Source organism: Fukomys damarensis, unplaced genomic scaffold (genome assembly GCF_012274545.1).
Source record: "Fukomys damarensis isolate Sample0158 unplaced genomic scaffold, DMR_v1.0_HiC HiC_scaffold_4, whole genome shotgun sequence".
Taxonomy (NCBI): Eukaryota; Metazoa; Chordata; class Mammalia; order Rodentia; family Bathyergidae; genus Fukomys; species Fukomys damarensis.
This window is the reverse complement of record NW_022900916.1, coordinates 67,026,313-67,041,848: the sequence shown is the minus strand read 5'-3', so window position 1 is coordinate 67,041,848 and position 15,536 is coordinate 67,026,313. Positions and strand designations below refer to the sequence as shown.

The 15,536-nt window shown below is 40.5% G+C and overlaps 1 protein-coding gene across 6 annotated transcripts in view; it reads right to left on the bottom strand.

The window, feature by feature from the left end:
- The window catches only part of LOC104868217 (ATP-dependent translocase ABCB1), a 301,331-nt gene that overhangs the window by 24,487 nt on the left and 261,308 nt on the right, over window positions 1-15,536 (bottom strand). For 4 of the 6 annotated variants that reach the window (XM_010632887.3, XM_010632886.3, XM_010632888.3 and 1 more), the window contains 5 exons: window positions 14,938-15,099; window positions 13,828-13,998; window positions 13,226-13,372; window positions 10,891-10,998; window positions 6,752-6,829 (listed from right to left, as the gene is read on the bottom strand). In XM_010632887.3, the coding sequence (XP_010631189.1) occupies window positions 6,752-6,829; window positions 10,891-10,998; window positions 13,226-13,372; window positions 13,828-13,998; window positions 14,938-15,099 (666 nt within the window). The remainder of the gene's footprint in view (window positions 1-6,751; window positions 6,830-10,890; window positions 10,999-13,225; window positions 13,373-13,827; window positions 13,999-14,937; window positions 15,100-15,536) is intronic. The other 2 variants (XM_010632885.3, XM_033758684.1) reach the window with 2 other exon arrangements.

The window sequence follows — 15,536 nt, the reverse complement described above, 5'->3', positions numbered from 1 at the left end:
AGGTTCCAGGCCTGCACTGTGCCTCTGCCAAGCAGAGACCTGCCAGAGCCGGTCCTGCCAGACCCAGTTCAGCCAAATAGGGAACCCTCGCTGTGCTCCACCTGCCCACCCGGCGGAGAGGCTGCCCGGTCCGCGCCCACCCGGAAGGGCACAGGGCCTTCGGGGACTGGACGCGGCCCGCATGGGCTTTTACGCCGGGCTCCGGGAAGTCCTGCCGCCTCGGAGCCCAGCCAGGTGCTGGCGCTGCCTCGCATGCGCTCGCGGGAGCCCACCGGTACCTTCTCAGGAATGACGGGCTGGTCATGAAGTACAGATGGCACTGAAAAGTAAACTTCATCTTTGTTTCACTCATTTCTCCCAGAATTGCTTCAGAAAGTGGCGATGCTGTAGGAAATCTGGACCGGGAAAGACAAGCCCACTCAAGAGAGATGGAGGAAAGCTTTATGCGGGGCCGGCCCAGTGGAGCTAAGTGCTCCGTGAAGACCTGGACCCTGAAATCTAAAAGTGGGGTAGTTTAGATTCTTTAGGGAGCATACCCAGCAGGGGAATGGCTGGGTCAAACGGGACTTCCGCTCCTGGTTCAATGAGGTAAAACTTTCCACAGTGGTCTGCACTCCCACCAGCCGTGGAGCAGGGCTCCTCCTTTCCCGCGGCCCCAACAGCATTTGTTGCTGGTTGATTTTGCGATGGCAGCCATTCTTTCTGGGGTGAAGTGGAACCTCGGCGCTATTTTCATTTGTGTCTCTGGAATGACCAGTGATGTTGAACATCTTTTGATGTTTCTTTGCTGTTTCTACTTCTTTTTCTGAGAGGTGTCTGTTCACTTCAGATGCCCATTTTTGGATTGGGTTTTTAAATTTGAGAGGTCTGATTCTTTTTTGAGTTCTTTGTATATTCTGGATAGTGGACGTTTGTCTAAAGAACAGGTGGTGAAAATTTTTTCCCACATTGTGGGTTGTCTCTTCACACTATTTGTAATTTCTCTTGCTGTGCAGGAGTTTTTTAGTAAGAAGAGATCCCATTGGTTGATTGCGCTAGCTCACAGGCAAGAGGTTTTGTTCATAAAATCTTTTCCTACACCAATGTCTTCAAGAGTTCTACCTAACCTCTCTTCCAGCCAGTTTGGTGTTTCTGTTTTAATACTGTTTAATACTTTGATCCATTTTGATTTTGGTCTGGTGCATGGTGAGAGATACACCGCAGTGATATATGTGCATCCACGTTCATAGCAGCTCAATTTGGAATAGCTAAAACTTGGAAGCAACCCAGCTGACCATCCACTGGAGGCTGGATGAAGAAAATGTGTTTTCTATAATGGAATACTACTCAGCCATAGAAAATGAGAAACTAGAGATATTTATAGCTAAATAGATGAACATTGAGGTGATACTCTTAAGTGGTATAAATAGGACACACATGTATAAATACCGAACAGTTTCTCCAGTGTTAGAAACTAAACATGTAAATAAGGACTAAAAGGCATGATAGATAATGTGAAGTAGGAAGAAAAGAGACAAAGAAGAAAGGGAAACAGGAGGGGAAGTGTAAAGGAAAGAATGGAATGGAATCAATGAGAAAATAAAAAATAATGCAAACAAAGTCTTACAGATTGGAAGGAAGGGAGGGGTTGAAGGGAGGGCAGGCGGATGAGGAAAAATAAGAACCAAGATTGATTATGTAAAGGTACAAATTTCCAACAATGAATGTCATTATATTGTACACATTAATGTAGTGATAAAATTAATAAGAGTTTTAAAATGGGAATGTTTTATACCGTAATTTAAGTTGCGGTGGGCTTGGGATGAGTGATAATGTAACAGCCTTGAGGGTGGGGCTGCCTTTAGGAAAAGGATACCTAACACAACAGGATACACATTATGAAGGTGGAGGACAACCAGATCCATTTTCAAGGCTAACAGGGAGGACATAACAGTATATATTGTGAATACTACCGTAAATACTAAAGTACACAATATATATTGTGAAAAAAACATATTTATAGTGGCTTACACTGTGATTAAGAAAGTAACACTTGTTGGGAACAGTTGTGGATCTGCCTGTATCTGGGAAAATAGGAACAAAATAAGGGCCTGTGAGAATTCTTAAGGCCTGAAGGCCTAAAAGTTTAAAACTTCTGCATTAGGCAGACTAGTGGAATAACTGTGTCCAAAGTGAGGATATTTTGAGGGGGATTGATGGTCGTGCATCTCTAATAAAAATTTTAAATTAACAAAAAGAGAAAAATGGAAATCATCTCTTTCAGAGGAGAAGGTTACAGGGGACATGGATTGGAAGAGGAACTGCAGTTGTGGTTCTGCACACGGAGCCACAACTCAGAAGTTCAAGGCTGCAAACAGTCTAGAGAACCATCCGATAACCTTCTGGGAACAGTGTCTGTTTTGAGAAAGTATACGAATAACTAGAACCAGGTGTTCATAAAAAATACTTTCTAATGCTTCGCTAGAGATAATCTGTAAAGAACTAACTGCTTATTCTCATGGAAATATTGTGCATGTACCTAATAAAGACTGGCGTTGGTGAGAGTTGGCTGCTGTTTCCCTGTGAGAACGTCAGTCCCTCTACTCCCCAGCAAAACTACATTCCTACTGTCTGGCTGTCCTTCGCATCCCTGATGACAACAATCACCCCTGAAATCAGGAACAAGATAAAGGGGTCTTCTCACCACTCCTGTTCAATATATTTCTTGAGAATTCATGCAAACAAATTAAGGAAGATAAAGAAATTAAAAGGATATGTGTGGGAAGGGAAGAAGTCAAACAATTATTTGGAGGTAACACGATCCTTTCTATAGAAGACCCAAAAAACTTCACCAACAGACTCTTAGAACTAACAAATTCAGTAAGTAGCAGTACATAAAATCGATACACAAAAATCAATTAACATTGCTGTACATAAACAATGAAAGAGAGAAATCAGGAAAACAATCCCATTTTCAATAGGCCCAAGAAAAATTAAACACCAAGAATTACCCTAACCGAGGAAGTGAAAGACCTCTGTAACACAAACTATATACTACACTGAAAAAAGAGAATGAGGAGGAGATCAGAAAACAGAAAGACACAAGACCAATACTGTCAAAACGTTAACACAATCCCAATTAAAATAACAACAGCATTCCTCACAGAACTAGAGAAAACACTCTTAAAATTTATATAGAACTAGAGAATACCCAGAATAGCAACAGCAATCCTGAGCAACAAGGGCAAAGCAGGAGGCATCAGAATCCCAGATCTTAAGCTGTATTACAAAGCTACTATGACTAAAAAATAAGGGGGGGAGTGGGTACTAGCAAAAAACCATAGATATGTGGGTCAATGGAACATAACAGAAGATGCAATAACACACCAGGAACTTCCAGCCATCTGATCTTTAAAAGGGGACAAAAACATGTTCGGGAGAATATCCTTTTAGCAAATTGTGCTGGAAAAAGTGGTCTCCATGTGCAGAAGAGTGACTCTAGACCCCTATTGCTCCCCTGTAGTAAAATCAAATCAAAATGGATCAAAGACCTAGACATAAAAACAGAAATATGTTGGAAGAAAATCCCATTGTTGGATTAATCTGTTGGACGGTAAACTTGGAGACATGGCATAGACAGGAAGTTTCTGAAAAGAACCCCTTTGTACAAGAAATAACACAATCAACAAAGACTGCTAAATTCCATTTAAAGTCTTCCGTACAGCAATGGAAACAATTAACAAGCCCAGTGTGGTGTTACCAACCTGTAATACCAACGTTCTGAAGGCTGAGGCAGGAGGATCACTGTGAGTTTAAGACCAGCGTGTGCTACATAGTGAGTTCCAGGGCAGTCTCAACTACATAGTGAGACCCTGTCTCAAAAGCAAAAAAAAAAAAAACAAAAAAACAAAAAAACAAAAAACAGAGTTTACAGACAGTGACTGGGAAATATTTTTCCAGCTACTCCTTAGACAGGGGACTAAAATACATAGAGAATACACACAATATTAAACCCTTGAAATGAAAGACCTGATCAAAAAAATGGGCAACAGAAACAGAAGAAGTATAAATGGCCAATAAATAACATTAAAAATGTTCAGCAACTTTAGCCAATAGAGAAATGCAAATCAAAACAATCTTACTCCAGTAAGAATGCATACCAAGAACTCAGAAAACAACAAATGCTGCTACTTTTGTGGGGGAACAAAGGAATACTTCGCCATTGTTTATAAGATTGTAAACTATTATAACCACTATGGAAATCACTATGGAGATTCCTCAAAAAACTAAAGATAGAAATTCCACTGGACCCAGATATGCCTCTTCTGGTATAAAGACACCAGACTATGATGATGCATGCATACTCATGTTTACAACAGCAGAACACACAGTAGGTAAGATTGGAACCAAACATGAACAGAAGAGTGGATAAAGAAAGTGTAGAACATATACACAGTGGAGGACACACAGGCATTTAAAAAGGATAAACTTGTAGGAAAAAAAAAAGATAAATCTGTAGGAAAATGGATGCACCTTGAGACCATAATGCTAAATGAAATACAAATACAGAAAATTAAGTATCCCATGATTTCTCTTACAGGAGACACCTACAGTATAAATAATGTAGAGAGTAAAAGAAAACAGATTAAAAATTTTTTTTCAAAGAAAAGGTAGATAATAGGAAACAGGTGAGAAAATGTGAAGAGGATGTGGGCTGGGGAAATGGGAGAGAGGAGAAGGAAAGGGTAAACTGGAAGGATCAAGATGGAATACCCATGTATACTAATTACTCATGATTAACATGCACATTAAATACCGCAAACCTACAGTAATGAAAATTACATGAATTTTTTTTTTGGTACGTGGGAACTAAGGACCTTATGCTCGCAAGGCAGTCAGTGGCACCACTGAGCTAAATCCCCAGCCCAAATATATAGGTACAACACAAATATTTATTTAAATGTATTTCGTGAAACAATTCTTTGTCCCAACCATGATTTCTACATGTTGGGCAGAACAATGAAGAGTAACAGTAAATTTGCTGTTTATTCATACAGTCCAGGTTTTATAGAGAGAAGGCATAATTACCTACACATAGATCAGCTCAGGTGGTAAAAATGCTATAAAGAGACATACAGCAGGGTAAGAACAAAGAAGCGAGGGAAGATGCTGTTGGAGAAACTGAGGAGGGAATGGAAACACACTCTGTGGTGACATTTCAGCAGAGACCTAAATGAAGGACGGCACGAGTATATTCAAAGAAAGCATGAAACACACCATGAAGGCCCTGGGCAAAGCCACACATAATCGGTCCATACACTAGCAAGAAACCCTTACCGGCTCCAGGAACCTAAAACAAATTTTCTGTGTATTTGTAAAAGATGCCTTTCCCTCTGCAAAGATTTGTCCTCGTGTAACTCTCTCTCGCTCATACAACGATCTAAAGAGTGGCGTATATACTGCATGAGGGACAAAGGTATACAATGTAGGGTTTCCGTGTAACAGAAGTTGTCAGGGATGGGGTTTGGGAAGTAGGGGAGGGACACGTCACGTCGGCCTTTAGATAACTAAAGATTCCAGTCTTCACCTTGGAATATACATCTAGCTGGCGGGTTTGGGACACACGGATGTGCTTTACCTTGTATTTTAGCAGAACAATCCTGCCTGTTACGAGTGAAACTACTGAATTAGGATGAGGCTGGGATGATGGAACCAGGTAGGAGGCTGCTGCAACGTTAGGCACAGAGAGGAGTCACCAAGGTTTTCAGCCAGGGTGACCTGCAGAGTGGTGCCATCAATTACTGATATGGACAAAGAAGGGCAGAGAGGGGAGAACAGAGTGAAAAGTTCAAGGGGAAAATGGTAAACTGTGAGGCGTTTCCTACACATCCAAATGAAGAAGGTGAACAAGAAATTAACTGTAGTGCAAGGTGGAAGAAATAAATTGAAAACGTATTTAAATCTCCTCTAGATCAAAATGTGACATTCAACGTTAAAGAGGATTATTTGTAAAACTGTTTATATTTTTTAATACACATGTACAAAATAGTGAAGCTGAAGTCTGAGTTGCATCTCTCACAGATACCTACGATCTCCAGTGGGTTACCTGCACTGATGATTTGCATTAACGCAGCAGCTTATCATTTTTGTAGCCTTCATGAATTTGCCCCTTAGTATTCCCAAGTACTTAATTTCCTCCCCAGTGGAAAGTAACTCTCTCTAGGACACACACGATCCGGATGCGAACGCCTGGCAAGCAGTACTACTGCTGGCACGCAGAAGGCCTTCCTATGCTCTTCCCACTTAACAGCTTGTGGCAGACATTCCACGAAGTCACTGTGAGCTAGGAACACTCCAGCTGGAGTTAGTGTGTTGTCTACAGATCCACAGACATGAGGAAGCGAGGAATGAGCCATGGTGTAAGGTGGGAGTTGTAGAACTGAAGATTACAGTCAGTACAACTTGTAAGAAACAGGATGCAGGATCCTGGGGGTCTGGGAGGAGGAAAGAAAGACAGCAGGGAAAGAAGGGGCAACGAAGGCCACTTTTGCCTACACTCCCTATAAATGCGGAGACAAAAGCTGTGGGCAAATCCAGTCAGCAGACTGCACGGATGTCAAAGCAGAGCAGTTCCGTGTGCTCCCCTGCAGTAAACACACCGCAGACTTCAGCCCCATCCCGGAGATGACACTGAGGGACAAGCAGCACGGAAGCCGCGCTGGGACTCAAAGGGTGTCCCACACGTCCCTGGGTCAGCCCTCAGCAGGCATACCTGTCTGAGCATGGACCTGAAAACCAGGTACCGCAGCCGCCTGGTGAGGATCTCTCCAGCTTTGCCAAATGTGAAGCCCTGTGAAGAAAAAGAACAGGTCACACGGGAGGATCGTCAGAGACTCAGCCACCAGTGTCACGGGCGAAGTGACCCAGAGACTTATTTATTGGGAATGTCTCTCTGCCCCCTTCTTTCAGCCCGACTTGTTTCCCCCGTGAACATGGGTCTATCGCTCAGAAAGCTGGAACTGGGTCCTAGGAAGGGGATACGGGAAATAGGGTGGCCACCTCATGCGTCCTCTAACGGGACACTTGTGGAAATGAACAGGAGTTCCTTAAAAGAGGTCCTGTTGTACAAGAAACTGTAATGCAATCTGAGAAAACTGTGAATCATGGTGACCCCAGCCCATAAGAGATACAGACAATAAAGGCATCAAGCTCTTAGTTTCCTGGTGGATAAAAGCCAAAGTCTGGGTTTCAGGTAAAATTCTGGAATAAGAAAGAAGTCTCCTTTGCATGAATCTGCAAGTGAGAAGAGAGACCAGTGAGAAATGAGAAGCTGAATTCCAAAGAGAGAGTGAGCTTCAGAATCAAACAAAGGCGACACAAAGCCTAAAAATCACAGAAAAAGAAATGTGAGGCAGTGAAAATATGAAGCAGTCAGTAGTGCCAAAGGATCTAGGGCAAGTGGGTGATTCTGCTGTCTAAGAACAAAGTCAGCCCGGATCCGTGGGACCTAGTGACAAACAACGGACCAGCAGCCCCAGCCAGAAGAAACTAAGGTTACCCTAATCTGTAAATTCAGTGTGAGGGCTCTCTGAAAGAGAGAGACTCCTCCTCCATGGCAGGCCCTCTTTGGAGAAGAAATATCCTGCAGCATTGCCATATTTTTTAAGCTACAGCCAGAGCCCATCCTGAGAGGGCGCTCACTGTATGACACGGAGGTATTCTAGGGGATCACAAGTCACAGAGAAACTACAGACCTGGGTCCCTGAGGACACCCTGTGCCAGTGACAGTACCGAATCCCAAGTTATACCATAAAGCCACAGTAACAAAAGCAAGATGTACAGACACACATACCAGTGGAACAGAACAGGGGTCACAGAAACAACCTACAGAATTACAGCTATTTGATTCTTTTTTTCTCTCTCATTGAGTTTATTGGTACATTTTAGGTGTACAGTACAGTTACACTCTTCATTGGGATCTAGTACCTTCACAGGACAGGTCTTGGTTCTCATTTTTTCCCCTATAGCTATTTGAGTCTTGACTAAGGGAGCAAAAACATACAAGGTGCAATTGAATGAAACAATCATTGCAGTAAAAGACACATTGCTGTTAATGCCCCACAACTATGTCCCATCACTGTGGAAACACTTATCCCACGGTCCTTGCCACTTTCTGAATCAGTTCTGGGATCATTTATATACAAAAGATTGAAACTAGATCCTGATTTATGTCCTGTAGAAAAATTAATTCAAAATGGGAAGATGGTGGAGCAGGGACTCAGCTCAGTGGTTCTGGCGCCTGCCTTGTCAGAGCAAGCACCCCAGTTCAATCCTGGGTACCAAAAAAACCAAACAAACAAACAAACTATAAAATCCAAAAGGTTTGAATTGCTGAGTGAAAACACAGGGAGACACTTGAAGTCATAGACACAGGCAAAGATTACCTGAAGACGATGCCAATACACAGGAAATAACAGCAAGAACCAACATGTGGTAGTACATTGCATTTAAAACTCCTAAAGAGAAAATAAAAATCAGAGCGAACAGACAGCCTACAGAATAGGAGAGAATTTTTGCCAGTTGCTCTTCAGATAGAGAATTAATGTCTAGAATATACAAAATCTCAAAAAAGTTAACATCAAAAAATAAAGGTCCAGAGGACAGGAAGGGAGGTAAAAATAATTAAGATGTATTATATACACGTATAAAGATCCCATGATTCATGACTCCAAACATGCTAATAAACACTGAAAATTCAGCTCAGCAGTACTATGTGGTCCTGAGTTTGATTCTGGTACCAAAATAAATAAATAAAATAAAAAGGAAATGAAATGTGCATTTTCTACTTTAACTTGTTATTTCAGAAAGGACAGAAGGTTAACACACCAAGCCTCCAAGTCCTTACCGTACTTAACTTTCAGAGCACTTAATTTCTTTATAATTTATTTCAACCCATGATAAGCAACCCGGAAAATCTGAATCAATATATTGTGCCTACAGTTTTTGAGGATTGCCATTCTTCTTTCATTAAAAGAGTTCTTAAAAGGGGGGGATTCTTTTTTCTTTACAAAAGTGGAATGAGTGAGTTTAATCTGTTGTTTTTTATCTTTACTAAATTTACTACTACATTTTAGGTACACAATAGTTACATTCATTATTGGGATCTTGTACCTATACATGACTTATTTTAGTTCTTACTTTTCCCCATTCCACACCCCTCCATCCTTCCCTGTTTACAAAAAACATTGTTTCCATGTTTTCCCTTTCCCTTTTTACCTTTACGTTACCTTTCCCACTTCCTCTACTCCTTTTAACTTTTTCTTCCTATTACACAATATCAGTTATACATTTTGATCCTTATTTTCACTTTTAGTTTTTCAAACCAGAGAAACTATTTGGTATTTACACATGTGTGACTTATTAATTTCATTTAACAGTATGGCCTCAGTGTGCATCCACTTAGCCATAAATGTCTCTAGTTTCTCCTTCTTTATGGCTGAGTAGTATTTTGTTTTATTAAAAGAAAAAACATACATCTTTTTCATCCAGTCTCCAGTTAATGGGAAATTGGGCTGTTTCCAAATTTTAGCTATTACAAAAAACATTGCTAGAAACATGGTAAGACTCTTTTAATTCTTTTGGGAAGATACCCATCACAGGAATAGCTAGGTCAAATGGGACTTCTACTCCTAATTGTATGAGGTATCTCCACAATGATTTCCACAGTGGTTGCATCAGTCCGCACTCCCACCAACAATGAAGAAGGGTTACTATCTACACACAACCGTGCCAGCATTTATTATTGGTTGATTTCTTGATAGCAGCCATTCTTACTGGAGTGAGATGGAATCTCAGTGTCATTTTCATCTGCAGCTCCTGAATGACCACTGATGCTGAACGTTTTTTCAATTATTGATTATTAATTATCATTTACTAATCCCAAACTTGAAACTGCACAACAAAGCCACTGTGATAAAAACAGCATGGTACTAGCAAAGAAACACACCTGAGGATCAGTGAAACAGATCAGAAGATGCAGAAACGACTCCTGACATATTCAGCTACCTCATCTTTCACAAAGGAAACAAACACACTTACTGGAGGAAAGATAGCCTCTTTAATAAATGGCGCTGGAAAACTGGATTTCAATTTGTCACAGATTAAAACTAGACCCATACCTTTCACCATGCACTAAACTAAAATCCAGGTCAATTAAGGATATAAATATTAAAACGGAAACACTGAACTTGCTGGAAGATAAGCTAAATAGAACTCTTGAAGATATGAGCATAGGAAAAGACCTTATGAACAAATCCTCAGTAGCACGGGAACTAGCATGAAGAATCAACAACTGGGATCTCATCTTTTTAAAGGACTTCTGCACTGCCAGAGAAATCACAAGCAGAACTAAGAGACAATCCACAATGTGGGGCAAATTTTGTACCACCTGCTACTCAAAGATCTACTATCTAGAATATACAAAGACCTCAAAAATATCAGAACCTCCCCCTGAAACATGAAGAACCAATTCAGAAATGGGCATGTGAAATGAACAGACATTTCTCAGACAAAGAAGTAATCTGTTATTTTTAGAATACAGGAAAACATTTCTTGTGTATTAAAACTGAACAACAGGACCTAAATGTAAACATATCCAGGGTTTCCCCAAAGCCATTTTTGACTCCCACTTGAACTTCCAATCACTACACACGAGCAATCCACTCCACTCCCAGATTTCATCGATATCTCCACATGGGAGGGGGTGAGAGGGAGGATGAGTGAGCAAGGGAGGCAGAGAATGCAGAACAACTAACAGTCAAGTTCACTGAGGGGCGATTCAACTAAAGGGTAAATTACACAGATGTTTACAGATGCCCCCACCATGAGAAAAGTAAAAATGTACACATTTACCTGCAGGAAACATACGATAAAATAGACGATTCCAAGGAGTAGAAACAATAGTGAGAACAGGTTACTGTTCTGCCGTTTGGTTGCATCATCATCGTTTCTTGCAAACACCTATGAAGAAAATATTTGAAGGCTGTTAGTTTACTCACACTGGTCTGGCACGGTCTGCGCTGGGGAGAGCCTCAGGACACCGGAAATGAGAACTGGCCTCCATGAAGCCAGTCTCCCGGGCATCTACCTGTACTCTGCCTTCCTTAGAGACCAAGAGAGGGCCTGTCATTCACGCACTGACCCAGTGCTTCGCCTGCTCAGGTAACCTCTGGAGTACTGAATGCTACCCTCCTGTGTAAAGTGGAAATCAAACACGTTCCTCTTCCCCTGGTGAGAGCTGCATTGTGTGGCGATTTACTGGGGATACTTCAAGCTATTTCAAGGCATCTGGAGAAAATCTGGTGATCACAGGAAGTGTTCAGTTACTCAGCCCAGGCTTTGCAGAAAGAAAGGAGGTGTGAACCAGCACTGCTTGTACAATGGCCAGTTAGAGAGCCCACGGGGAAGAGCAGCCAGCTCACCTAGCACCATTCCTGGGAACCTTTCTAGAAGGTGGTGAGGAGAGCTACAGAATGTCTTGGGTTCAAGGAAAACTGTGAACAACACAAACATATCTCCTTTCACACAGCCAAATCAGCCTCCTTAGAGACATCCAATCCTAACCCAACTGTAACTTCATATTTTATTTTATTTGTTTTGTTTTTTTCAGACAGGGTCTCAGTACGTAGTTCAGACTGCTCTGGCATTCACTGTGTAGCCCAGGCTGGTATCAAACTCACAGAAAATTTCCTGGTTCAGTTTCCCAAGTGCTTGGATTACAGGCTTGCACCACCACGCCTGGCTTTCATATTTTATTTTAAAAAGTATTTTTGAAGAAATTAATTTTTCTGGATGAGTCATTTCAAAAATATCTATATAGACAAAGATCACTGTATTCTTACTCTGTGCCAGGTATTATTCTAAACAAATTCACATGTACCGTTCCTTTTATTCTCATAATCATCGGTGAAAGTTCCATTTCACAGAGAGACTGTAGCACAGAGTGACACATTAACTTCCTCAAGGTAGGAAGCCAACAACGATAGCACAAGAACATAGACCCAAGCAAGCTGACTCAAGGTCCACTGTTTACAAAGCTGTGGATGATGCCAATCCACGTTATAGGGGCTCCAGATTCAATGACGTCCAGGCAGTATTTGCAAAATAAACCACATGGCCTGAAAACATAAAATATTTGCTCTCTTAACCTTCATAGCAAAAGTTTCCTGTGCCCTGACCTAGAGTACATGTTCCATGGAATCAGCCATTTTGGCCCTGGTGTTTCCTCAGAAAATACTTGGGACAAAAACATGCTGGGTTTTGTTTGTTTGGTTGGTTCTGTGTAGTCCTAGGAATTGAACCCAGGGCTTCATGCTAAGCTATACCTCTTGATCATTTACTGTTTATTTTTTGAGAGAGACATGACAAAATGCCTTGACTGGCATCAAACTTGACATCTTCCTACCTCCACATTACAAGTAGAAAAATATGAGTATGTTAAACATAAATGTCAACCTGAAATGAGGTACCTAGGTAAGAGCAGACTTGAATAATCTGGAATGTTTTTGTATAAAATCAATAGCATACAGTTTATGTTCTGTGGTGATCATTCAGCAATACAACAAGGGTATTCTCAAGGTTTTCAGCAGGATGGCAAGGGAGTTCTCAGCTTGATGGCTGAAAATCAGTCACTAAAAAGAGAGTATGTCTGCCCAGACTGTAAATTTCTTATCAAAAATGCTACCATTAAAAAAATTAAAACTAACATGTCAATATCTTGTGAACTTCTTTAGGAAGCTGTTGCTTTGTATTTCGTTTGTATTTCGTTCATGAGATAAAGTCTCTTACACAGCTAGCATGCTAGACCTGCCACTGCCCTGGCAAGCAGGTCTGTTATAAAAAGGCCATTTCAAGCCAGTCTGAGAAATACATGGGGGCCCATTTGTGCATCTGTGAGATGACAGTTCAAGGGTTTGCTTAGAACTCCACGGTGGAGAGAATGGGAAACTCATCGCACTGACTTTTTAAGGAGCTGTTTCCCCGAGGAACTAATAATGATAGAAATCAACCAAGGATTGGATAGAAGCCAGGACAAAGGAAGTTTTTTAAACTCAGCTTTCCTCTCACCAACTAGACTTCTATTCTGTGGTTTCACATGAAGGCTCACATTTTTACCACAGTGTGTACGAGTACACATTACAAACAGCGCAGCCACTCCTCCATGACGACCACTAAGCAGCATAGTTACCCCTATAATCCTTGAAAATATTACGGAAGTTCCTGGCTGCAGGCCTCCATTTATAATGGCACAAAACACGCCCACCACAAAATAAGGCCATTCTGTTAAATTCAGCTTTAAAATCCTCCAAAAGGAAACTGTAGGTACATTTTCATCCTAGGAAACAAGAAACATTCAATGAATTACTAATTGATTTTATGATGTATACTTCTACCATATGCACAATTTTAAAAAATAAATGTACTCTGTTCTTCTTAGTGGTATCCCCTTCAAAAAACAGTGCTGAAAGATTGTTACATTTTTCAGAAATGACATTTCAACAAACCTTTTACTCTTGGCCTGACATTCAAAATATTACAAGAATATTTGTAAGTACTAATAAATAATAGAAATTTTAAGTTCTAATTCTAAAAATTCTTTATCTGACTTCTTATTTACAAATTTTAACTGACTGTGAAGTATCGACACTTTGCATTATGAATCACTCTGAAAGACAGAACAGAAGATGCTAAAAAACCACTTCTCGTTCCTGCTCCTACAGGACTGCAAGCCCACACAGCTAGGAGCCCCGAGGGAGGATACAGGACACAGAGTGCTGCTGTCCTTCTTACTAGCTCCTCTTTTGTGCTCAGCCTTCTCTCTTGGCCTTGTGATGCACGCATACTCCTGTGAGTTGATCTTCTTAGTAGACTGGATTCTGAATCATTTGAAGATAGCAAGGAATCAGTTTCACTTTTGGATTCAAAAATTTCACTTTCTAATTCAATTTCATTTCCTCCTGTCTAAAATAAACAAGAAATGTGTCAACTGGTTAGACTCAGAATAGTAAGTAATGAAAATTACTACTTTAAAGAATTAAAGAAATAATAATTTAAGTGAAAACAAGACAGGATACAAGTGGGCATGATGGCACATGCCTGTGAACCCAGGACTCTGCAAGCTCAGACAGGAAGATCACAGTGAGTTCCAGATCAGCCTGGGCTAGGAGCTCAGCGTGAACTGCACAGTGAGACGCTCTCTCAAAACACAAAGAAGAAAAAAAACAAGAAGACAGTCTTACACCATTTTTAGTTTTGGCACGATATACAGAAAATGAAAATGACTAAATAGGAAGGATTCCCACTGGATATACCAAAATAATATGATATTTCTTCCAAGTATTTTATCTAGTGGTCTTCCTTCTGGGAGTATATGGCTCACTCAGGCTTGTTTTCAACCACAGGCAACAGAATATGGTTCAAACTATAATGTGAGCCATATTTGTCATTTACAATTTTCTAGGCATCACAATGTGAACAAACAGGTAAAAACAGTATTACCTATTTTATTTAACCTAACATATATATTAGTGATTCTAGGGACATTTTTATTTGCACATGCAGTGTACAGTTAAAATCACTGACATAGTTCACATTCTTTGTAATAGGCCTTGCTTGAAGTTTCTAATTACAACATTTCAATTCAGTTCAACCACCACTCAAACTATCAGTAGCCATTGTAGCTCGTAGCTCCCAAAGTGCAGAGCTTAAATTTAAACCATTTATACTTTTATCCTTCATACATTCTTGTATTTTAAGAAAAACATTCAGCTTTTCCTGACTCCCCTAAGTACTTTACCTATTTTTCAACAGAATCAGATCAAATAATATTTACTGTTAGCACAAATCACAGCAATATCAGTTTATAACTAAGACAATTTGAGAAAATTCGAGGTACTAGACCTGCATTGTGACAAGTTTGTAGTAAACACCCCTCTCTTTCATGAGTTCCTCGTGATTTCCCTTTTCCACAATGACACCGTCTTCTAACCCAGCGATGACATCAGCATTGCGAACTGTGGACAAGCGATGAGCTATCACGATGGTGGTCCGGCCTTCTCGGGCCTAAAGGTGCAGAAATTTGGCTCTTGAATGCACTAACAATCACACACACAAAATGCATTCACCCAGTTTGTATTTACCACTGCTTCAGACACTGTAAACTATAAAAGCTGTAGAAGATGGTCTCTGACCTCAATAAATGTACAGTCCACTGATGTTTTCGAATGATTTTTCTATAATATATATATGCAGAAATATAACATTTACACAGTAATGTTGTATATGCCATGAAGTGTTTTACATAACAGTCATCAATCTAAACAATATTTACACTAATGCTCTGGGCTGTATCAAAAGTAACAAAAACCTACAGCTCAGGCACTGACCAACCAAAAGCAGCACAGTCCAGGGTGCTACACTCATACACAAAAGCCATTAGCCAGAATGATGAGTCGTGATGTATCATCTCAAAATACCAGGAATTTTTTTTTTTTTTTTTT